General features: G+C 39.5%; 1 protein-coding gene and 1 long non-coding RNA gene across 4 annotated transcripts; one reads left to right on the top strand and one right to left on the bottom strand.

The window, feature by feature from the left end:
* The first annotated feature begins 1,421 nt into the window (after window positions 1–1,421).
* Window positions 1,422–7,732, top strand: LOC113685936 (uncharacterized). Of its 3 annotated transcripts, none has more exons than XM_027203525.2 (6): window positions 1,422–1,546; window positions 2,714–2,847; window positions 4,404–4,683; window positions 5,710–5,980; window positions 6,330–6,457; window positions 7,255–7,732. In XM_027203525.2, exons 2-6 carry the CDS (start codon window positions 2,738–2,740, stop codon window positions 7,462–7,464), a joined length of 999 nt encoding a protein of 332 aa, XP_027059326.2. In that variant the 5' UTR covers window positions 1,422–1,546; window positions 2,714–2,737; the 3' UTR covers window positions 7,465–7,732. The 3 variants fall into 3 exon arrangements, with proteins under 3 accessions (XP_027059326.2, XP_089040829.1, XP_089040828.1); XM_089184703.1 differs by lacking the exon at window positions 1,422–1,546 and adding an exon at window positions 3,134–3,236 and having other exon boundaries at window positions 2,744–2,847; XM_089184702.1 differs by lacking the exons at window positions 1,422–1,546; window positions 2,714–2,847 and adding an exon at window positions 3,005–3,236.
* A 410-nt stretch (window positions 7,733–8,142) lies between these two features.
* LOC149038361 (uncharacterized) lies at window positions 8,143–9,531 on the bottom strand. The gene is made up of 2 exons (XR_016180391.1): window positions 9,070–9,531; window positions 8,143–8,767 (listed from the first exon to the last, which is right to left on the bottom strand). It is a non-coding gene; the product is annotated as an uncharacterized LOC149038361 (long non-coding RNA).
* Window positions 9,532–9,711: the final 180 nt, after the last annotated feature.

Genomic DNA, 9,711 nt, shown 5'->3' on the forward strand with positions numbered 1-9,711 from the left:
ATAATATATTATCGCAGATTTTTATTGTCAAATACTTCGAAGAAGAGAGAGATATCACTGGTATAAATGGTGGTTTGCTCGATCTTTCCACTGGAAAGCCGCGCAGAAACTCGCGTTAGCGGTGTTCGCGTTTGTGGTCGCAGTCGCACTCCAGACCCAAACAGACCTCTGCCCCAACAGACGGTTAACTTGAAACTATGCTCTCGTTATTTATGACTTTGTCTGATTTTTTTATTGCATTACTTCATTAGCATAATTTTGCGTGATTCTATGGAGTTATTTATTACTTGCAATCCTTGTTGCACTGCCATGATATAGCACACACAGTACATAATCTTGGACGAATTCTCAACAATTTTTGCAATTCGTAGACCTTTCCGGTCAATTCATCTGTCGTGAGTGCGGAACAATAATAAGACAATACAGTACTTACTTACTGCTTCAATGTTTATTTGATTTATCCCACTAAATTTGATATCTATTTCGCAAAAGTTAGTGATCATCTACAACATTTATAAGTAACCATTCGGTGAATGTACTGACATCTAAACACTCATCAACGTAAAATTTGACGTAAATCACCTACAGCTAAATATGACCCCGCATAACCTTAAAAAGATTGGAACATTCCCTTGTGTTATCTTTCCCGGAATCGAACTATAAAGCAACCCTTCTCCAAGACAGTATATTTTGTTACCTCTCAAGAAAATTTCCCGGTGAAAAGACGGGTTGTGCCGAAGAAAACTCTACACAAATGAGGGAAGCATTTCAATTATTCACGACCTCTAACTACTGTATCTACATGAGGTAAAAATGAGTACAGTTCTGAGAGACAAACCCCGGACCGTGCAACGCAGCTGTAACGCATGAGGCATTTTCAGGAAAGAAAACGAAACCGGACGACAATAAAACGTCCTCTTAAGGAAAATATTAACAATGGGGTTCAGCGAACAACGCTTATTTGAGTTTGTTACTGCTTATTTCTTGATTGGTAAGCGCACAAAGGGACAAAGCGTTTCAAGACTTCTACATATTTAAACATACATTTCAACGCATCGTGAGGAGTGTTGTGGATTGACCGAGAAACTACTGAATCTACTTCTAACAGGGCTGTTTTTAATTAAAGCTGGTGACTCATTCAAAACGTTAATCTCAAACTTTATCCGGTTCTAAGATAATATAATAAGGTTTGAGGATCTGTCCTATCTCTCTGGCACTTTCACATGAAAGAAGTATTCGCTGTGGTACTGCTCAAGGAAAGAAAATATGAATATTGGAACAAAAGTTCCGTGACAGTACATGGCTTTCCGATATTTCCGCAAACTAGAAAACTTCTGTTGGGGCCCAACTGTTTCCATGACAAATCAATAAGCACGCGAGCAATGTCGGCGTCGGAAATTGGGTCAGAAATGGGTCAATAGCTTCCTGTCAAGTTATTTACAACTACAGCTATTTAAACGTAGCAGACCAACTCGTATTTCAGAATGCGCTGTGCCCAACCGACCTCGCTTGTTAGAGTATCCCGGAAAACAACGAATAAAGAAGAGTAAGTACACATATGCGCTAACAAACATTGCAAAACGTCTTCTTCCAGCTACCATTACACACGTCAGATTTAAGTTGGGATTGGACATTTTTGCGTAAAGATCTCAGTGTTAGTGTTATCAGTCATTATTTTATCCATGAGGCGGTTGAGAGCTTCGTATAACCATAACTTCGTATAAACATAACTTCGTAATTATTACGAAGTGTACGTCTGGGGTATACCATGCACCAAGTGAGAAGGAGCTGAAAACGAATGCAAAAACTTATGCGGCCTCAGGAACTGTTCTTTATTTCTCCGGTGCTCCATTATGCACGATCAAGTGAGACACGAGGAGCGATACGCGCTCGAAGGGTGAGACTCGCGCCCCTCTTCTCGTGTGTGACTCCACTCGTCTAAAAAAGCAGAAAATGACGCTTATTCTGAAGGCTACCTTAACACAGGTTATAATTTCTGTCCAGTTTCTCCTCGTGTTTATATAGGGAATAAAGGAAAGTGAGACAAATCAGTAATGTCTAACCGGTTCCCTTTAAAAGAAAGATAAACCCGAGTTAAAGATGGCGATGTTTTATTGATTGAAGGGAATCATACTTACCGTTAACTTTTCCTTGTGCTCTTCAAGCTCTTCCAGCGTCAGTTCGTCTTTCTCGTGAGTTTTTCTTACGAGCGAGATTCAACCAGGTTGCATAAGAGGATCAGCTCAATGAACTGTAATGAATCTCGTTGTCTGAGGTCTGAGGGCTTATCGCATGTGATTTCCTTTTCTTTAAGCGAAAGAAATTAATGTAACCTTAAGTAAGCTTTAACCCACCTCTAAGAAAAACTGTCACCGAAAAAACCCGGCGGGCAGAGTGGGATGGCAACAAGTGTTTCGTAAAATTCGCTTCTCTGGTTTTCAAAGTGCAAATGTTAACTTTCACGTTCTGATTGTCCACGCTCTGCAAGTTTCGCTATAATTTTTTTTGTCGCGTAACTGCTTATTTACCACAACACTCCCATAAATAAGGCACCAACGTCGTGCAAGTCGTTGTAAACTATTGGTTATACTGGATTCAAGGTCTGTTGTAGAAATAAATGTATCTGGAGTGTCTTTTAGGCGAATTTTACCATAATTATGATCATTGATCAGATGTGCTTATTTGGTATCGCTATATGATTTGTTACCGACAGTTCTTCTGAAACTTCCACAGTAGTATGGCAGTTGTTACACGGAAATCTTGGGTGTTTCAGGGTGCCAGGGCCTTAGGAACCCTATATGGAAACAAATCATTGCGTCACCACGATGGAATTCCGGTTCTGAAGAGGTAAATCAAGTGGCTATAAATAATCTTTCTGGCGGAAAATAAGAAAAATCCTGCTATTGTATTAAGCCAGGAGCCATGATGGGCTCCTGATTAGGCTCAAAAATAATACTGATCTTCAAACATTCTTTCTCGTATCCAAGATGATTAAGAAACTAAACCCCGTGATTCTAAACAAAACAAAGCCTTAAGATACCCCGACCCGCACCGGGTACGGGTAGGGCGCCATATTTGACCATATTTGGTAATGACATCATCTCACTACAAGATAACCTAGCCGTTTATCCAGGGTAGATGGCATTTAACGCGTGGTTACTTACGGGAAAGACGGGGAAGCTGAGAAGAACAGCAAAAGACGTTCAGAAAAGTGTAAAAGTCAAAAGAACGAAAGTGTAAGTCAATTTGTGCTGCCTAATCGGTGTTATACCAAGAAAAATTTACCGAAAACCAGCTGACTGGTCACTGGAAGCAACGAATGGTGGAGACTGGTTCGAAGTCGAAAAATTCCTTTGGCAGACAATATTGTACCAACCATTTTTGTGAACTTTATCAAACTTACGTGGCCAAAAAGCCGCCATGTTTACCAAAAGTCAAGAAGTTATTCCCAGTCCTCCCATGTTTAGTCCGGGTTACTTGAGTTGATCTTCCCGCCACATTTCACGCGTACGGCTACCGGTAAAAGCCGTCTAACGGAATCGGGGTATATTAAGGTCCCTATTTCTTTATTTCTTTTGATTCGCGTACGTGGGGGAGGGGGGAGGAGGGAAGGGAGTCTTAGAAGAACGATTGTTCGTTGAAAAGGTTCTGTTGAATGTCTCGAATATGCCTAATGTCTCTAATGATTAACTCACTCTTAGAATAAAACGTGTTTCACTTTGGCGTCTTTAAGGGATCGTAAAAAAAATTAAGTTTCCTGTTCAGCAGGCTCAATTCAAGGTTGAAACCAATACAAGGACTTAGTCTCCGCCAACAGTTCCTGCGTCCAAAAACTTAAGTTGGGAATGGTTTCACAACAGTATCGAGATAAGAGAGACACTGTCGTACAAATTGCCAAGTTTAGTCACACACATCCATGTAATCTTTAGATCCGACTTCGACAACTACAAGCTATCTTTCTTACCTTGGGACTCTTATGCGATTGCACTGCATAAGAGTCCCAACACATTTCTTCAGAATGTATAACTGGATAGCTCGCGATCGATAGGCGCGCTGCAAAGTTATGATTTGCGATTAGCAATTAATTAAAAAGATCAGTTCCCCTCGAAATTTTTTCCTTAAATGTGGCTGACCTTTCATTGTTTTGGTTCTAAAACACGGCGACGGATGGTGAACGGTCCTTGGGATGGAGATTGCGTAATCATACCCGTGTAACGGTTTGCCTGTATCTGCAATCATACCCTTTTTTTCATATTCCTTTCATCTCCTTTCCATGTCACTTCTTTTCAATAAGAGAAATTCAACGAAAGTGGTTATCTGAATAGGACTGGGGTACGCGAAAGTCTTACGCTACTGACAATTATCTTACCAAACTTTTCAAACAAACTTTTTTTGCCTCACAGGAAATTGAGCAATGGAAAGGAGAGTAAACTTGAAGCTCTAGTGACCTTTGGGGAATCTAAGCGCATTATACGCTTTAAGAAGGGAGACGATTTGAAAACCTTTCGTCATCATTTCCTAAGGGCCTTCTCTGATATTCTCTCAGAAGATGTTGCTCCGGGGAATGTTAAATTTCAGAAATTTGATCACAACTTCAATGAATATGTGGAAGTCAAACATGACCTAGGGTTGGAAGAAAATGACAAGCTGAAAGCCATAGTCATTCTAAAGAACGAGAACAAGGTATACACGTTTTACAGTAATGTCCTTAATCTCAGTTCAGTACGGCCGAATAGCCAGAAACAGGAGCCTATAGGCATGGAAAGTTAAAAAAAAAATGAATAAAATACTGCTCATTTGCAGGGTACCTCATGAGATGTTCTAGTGAAGCAACATTGTGTCAGAAGACCTGAAATTGACGTTCTTTTAACTTGATTTATCTTTTCGGAAGCATCTGCGCGTGCAAAGGCTTTTATTGAAAGATTTTAAAAAATCCCCGTAAGAGGGCCGTACGAGATGGTGCGGGAGGGTCCTAGAAATTACTCACGTACGGCAATGCACGATGCAAAAGGCAGGAAGCAAATGTAAAAAGACATAACGTGGCGGTCGTATGATATTGAACGAGTTAGGTCCGGGCAAAAAGAGAGAATATTTGATTCTTCATGACCTCAGCCAAATATTTACCCTTACGTCTCTCCTATGAAGTCAATAAGTACATATTATTTTATCGACGATAAACATGCAGTAAATGTACCTAAAGTAAGAAGGAAAATAACTAACATCTAGAAAACTGTGTCAAAACAGGCATGAACGGCAAAAAAACCATCCATGTCCCATCAGACCGTCAATTGGCTCATGAATGAGTGCGAACCTGTTATTATTTATTTGTATTGAACACATTTAGCTCGTTCACTGATAAATATAATACACAAGGATTAGTGAAGTGTGTTTGATCTACCTTAGGAATGCCGAGATATTTTTGTCTCGGCGTAGCAAAATCCAATGTATAATTTCCAGTTTTGATCCAATAATTTTGGATTCTCATCTCTTTTCTGGGTGTATCTCGTGTATTATCTCTCAATCAGTAAATAAAGCGTGAAGATAGTGTGATACTGACAGAAAGTCACTAAAACGTCTTTTATTTCCTTGGATAAAATAGAGACGGTTACATGTGGCAAATGATTGATATACTATTAATACTTGTTAACGTTTATTTTAAACTTTTACTTTAAGCACTAATTAAAAATATTTTGCCAAATTCCTCCCTAGGCTGCACAAATATCTTCCGCTGAGATTCAACAAGACATGGAACCCCAACAGTGGCCCCGATTGTGGCCCCATTGTCACGTGATGTATTCATGGTTTCCAATATATGATGTGGGGCCGGGTTCGCCGATGTTTTTAAGGCCTCATCCAATCAAAAAAAATACCACATACCAACTTTGGAGCCCAGTCAGCAAGATAAACGATGGTTGCATTGAACGTGATTCGCAGACTAATATAGTGAATTGCAAAGGAAATTTCAACGGAGGAATTAACAGTAAGTTTGACGTCACGACTTTTTAGCAAGAACAAGGACATGATTAGGAAACCATCATCATCATCACCATCACCATTACCATAGTCGTCGTCATCGTCACTGTCTCCGTTCTCGTTGTCGTTTTAATTTTCCCTATCTACACATTCTCATTATAATAATTATCATTGACATTATTACATCATTTCTATCATTACTGTCATCTTCATTACTATAGTCTGACATTCCTCGGCCTGTTTAACTAAACTCCCCTTTGACTTAACACATGTACATGCTCAAGTAATCCATTGAATCCTATCCATGTCAGCAAACAGTTGGTCATTACAAATGTTTTTTTCTTCACTTCCTTAAGCTGTTATGAAAGCTATTGATGAAACAAGAATTTTGACCTTCTACGTGGCGCTTCAGTTTAAAAATAGTTCAGATAGAAAGGACTATGTACTGACTGGAAATGCAGAAGGACAGGACATTACCTCCACAGTAAGTAACAGCTTTAAGTTTAAGAACTCTTTACGGGGCCAATTCACATTATCAACTCATATGATACTCCCACCCCATCGACGAACACTACAGTTCCCTTAGCACCTTACGTCCTGTTTCTAAAGATTGACCGACCGACCAATCGACTGACTAACTGAATGACCGACTGACTGAATGATCGACTGATTGAATGACCCACTGACTGACTGACTGACTGACTGACCGACTGACCGACTGACCGACTGACCGACTGACCGACTGAACAGCCAACTGCCTAAATAACCAATCGACTGACTAACTGAATGACCGATTGACTGACTGACTGACTTACTAGCTGACTCACCGACCGACTGAATGACTGTCTGACCGACTGACGGCCGGGCTGACTGACTGACCAACTGACTGACTGACCAACTGACTGACTGACTGACTGACTGACTGACTGACTGACATTGTGCTACAATCTCACCAATGAAAGTTGGTCTGTTGTAATTATTCCATCTTAATGTTTGGACCCAGCTTAACTTTACGTTACTAACATCCGTGTCACAACTACACATGTTTTGACCTCGATAGATGCTTAGAGGCACGGGTTCGTATCCCGCCGGGCCTTGATTTTTTTATCTGTAACAACCACGTTTTATGTTGAAACTGATAACTTATTATCAAATAATTTACAAGGAAAATGGTTCCACTTAAAGTTTTGATTACTTCTTCTGTCATCTCTATGATTAGTAAAAGTCTAACTTAAAAAAACAGAGAATAAGGTTGGATTTGCTAGTTTTCTACCTTAACAGGAGGTACAAATTGGAGTGCCACTCGACGATAAATGTATCTTTTTGCCCCTTTACTACTGGAGTTACACCATGTTCCAAAACAAGAACGATAAGAACCTATACCTGGGTTGCGATCACACTGGAAAAGCAACATTGGTGAAAAATGCTGACCTCGACTATCCCAACCCTCAAGCTCTGTTTATTTTAAAAAGAGTTGTTCAAGTTCAGTAACTCCCTTGTGAATAAAACTGGCTTCTGAGCCCAATAAAGATCACGGCTTTTCCCCACTTTGCCATTTTATCATAATCTTTAGAGGCATATGTTAGCCATGTTTTGTAACAGACTCAGCAGATTCGATGGAATAATCCAGCTACTAAAGAGTTAATTCGACGTTTTCAAGCCTACGAGATAGACATTCATTTCCCTCCGTTTGTAAGGTAGAATAAAATAGAATACAAGCATGATGCAGCTTTAAATAAAAGAAATGTAAACTTTCCAACACTTGAATTCAATTTCTACTTCAACTAACAACAGAAAGAAAAGAGAAAGGGAGGGAGGGTACAGGAATAGAAAAGGGTGATATAATACTACGCAAGCGAAAGAAGGCGAGTTAAGGGCAGAAGTTGCGAAGAATTAATATCTTGATTGGTTTGCAATGGCCACCGTTTGATAAGTCTGCTTTGCAGCTTGTCGATCACGCGTCGCCCCTGAAGAAGAGACTAACGTTTGATGTATTCAAGGGTGCACCTGCTAAACTCGATCGAGTACATGAGGTCGAGGCTCATGTTCGCTAATTGGGAAATTATTTTGAAATGAGAATCTTGTTTTCTTCAAATGCATGGTCCTCCCTCACAGCTGAAAACTTTCCTCGTCAATACACAAGAGCCAAGTCAAAGAGGACAAGAGAAATGACGATAAATTTTCTTTGACGTGCATGGAAAAAGGATTGATTTCCTCTGAAACTCTACATTAGCCTATAGTTCAATTTAATTAAACAATATTCTACCAATCGAACACTTTTCATGTCCGTGAAATGTACCAAAGAGTTTAGAATGATAGAAAACAATGAAAATTAGTTTTCTAGTTTGCGGAAATATCGGAAAGCCATGTACTGTCACGGAACTTTTGTTCCAATATTCATATTTTCTTTCCTTGAGCAGTGCCACAGCGAATACTTCTTTCATGTGAAAGTGCCAGAGAGATAGGACAGATCCTCAAACCTTATTATTATCTTAGAACCGGATAAAGTTTGAGATTAACGTTTTGAATGAGTCACCAGCTTTAATTAAAAACAGCCCTGTTAGAAGTAGATTCAGTAGTTTCTCGGTCAATCCACAACACTCCTCACGATGCGTTGAAATGTATGTTTAAATATGTAGAAGTCTTGAAACGCTTTGTCCCTTTGTGCGCTTACCAATCAAGAAATAAGCAGTAACAAACTCAAATAAGCGTTGTTCGCTGAACCCCATTGTTAATATTTTCCTTAAGAGGACGTTTTATTGTCGTCCGGTTTCGTTTTCTTTCCTGAAAATGCCTAAAAGAAAAAGAAAATTTATGATTTCATTCACAAGCCAAACCGAACTTGTATTACGAAGGGAAATCATTTGCTGGTCAGGAATCTGTCAATTGTACTAAGCAATGTGCACAAGTAACATAACATAACAAAACGTAATGTGACATCATCTACACTGAGAAAAAGGCCAACACAAGATCACTTGAAATTTAAGTTTTCCCTGACTTCTTTTGAAGATGTATTTTTTCCCCGACTCAGAGTAAAAATTCCCTGACTTTTCCCTGACCTGGAAGTAATTTATTCTTTCCTGACATTTTCCTAACCTTTGGCAACCATGAGTATTTTCATATTCTCATTTCTATAGGATCAAATGCATTCACGCTATCGTATCTTTGTGGCATCCGTTTGTCTTCTCTTCAAATATCATCTTCTATTAATCTCATCATGTAGCCGAACTGTTTCTCGGTGTCATTGCTAAGAAGCGATGAGATATCACTGGTATGAATGATGGTCTATGCGATCTTTCAAGTGGAAAGCCGCACAGAAACTCGTGTTAGCGGTGTTCGTGTTTGTGGTCGCGGTCGCACTCCAGACCCAAACAGACCTCTGCCCCAACAGACGGTTAACTTGAAACTATGCTCTCGTTATTTTTGACACTGTCTGAATTTTTTATTGCAATACTTATTTAGCACGATTTTGCGTAATTCTATGGAGTTATTTATTACTTGCAATCCTTGTTTCACTGCCATGATATAGCACGCACAGTACGTACTCTGAAACGAATTGTGTAAAAATCTTAAAAATTTTTGTATTACGTAGACCTTTCCGGTCAATTCATCTGTCGTGAGGGCGGAACAATAAGAAGACAAACCGAGAAAACATTTAGTTGTTTTACACGTCTTCTAAGTATTTAAAACTTGTAACGCTCTACATTTCTAGGATTCTTGGTAGTATGTACGTCGTGC

This window comes from Pocillopora damicornis, chromosome 10 (genome assembly GCF_964200805.1).
Source record: "Pocillopora damicornis chromosome 10, jaPocDami1.2, whole genome shotgun sequence".
Lineage (NCBI taxonomy): Eukaryota > Metazoa > Cnidaria > Anthozoa > Scleractinia > Pocilloporidae > Pocillopora > Pocillopora damicornis.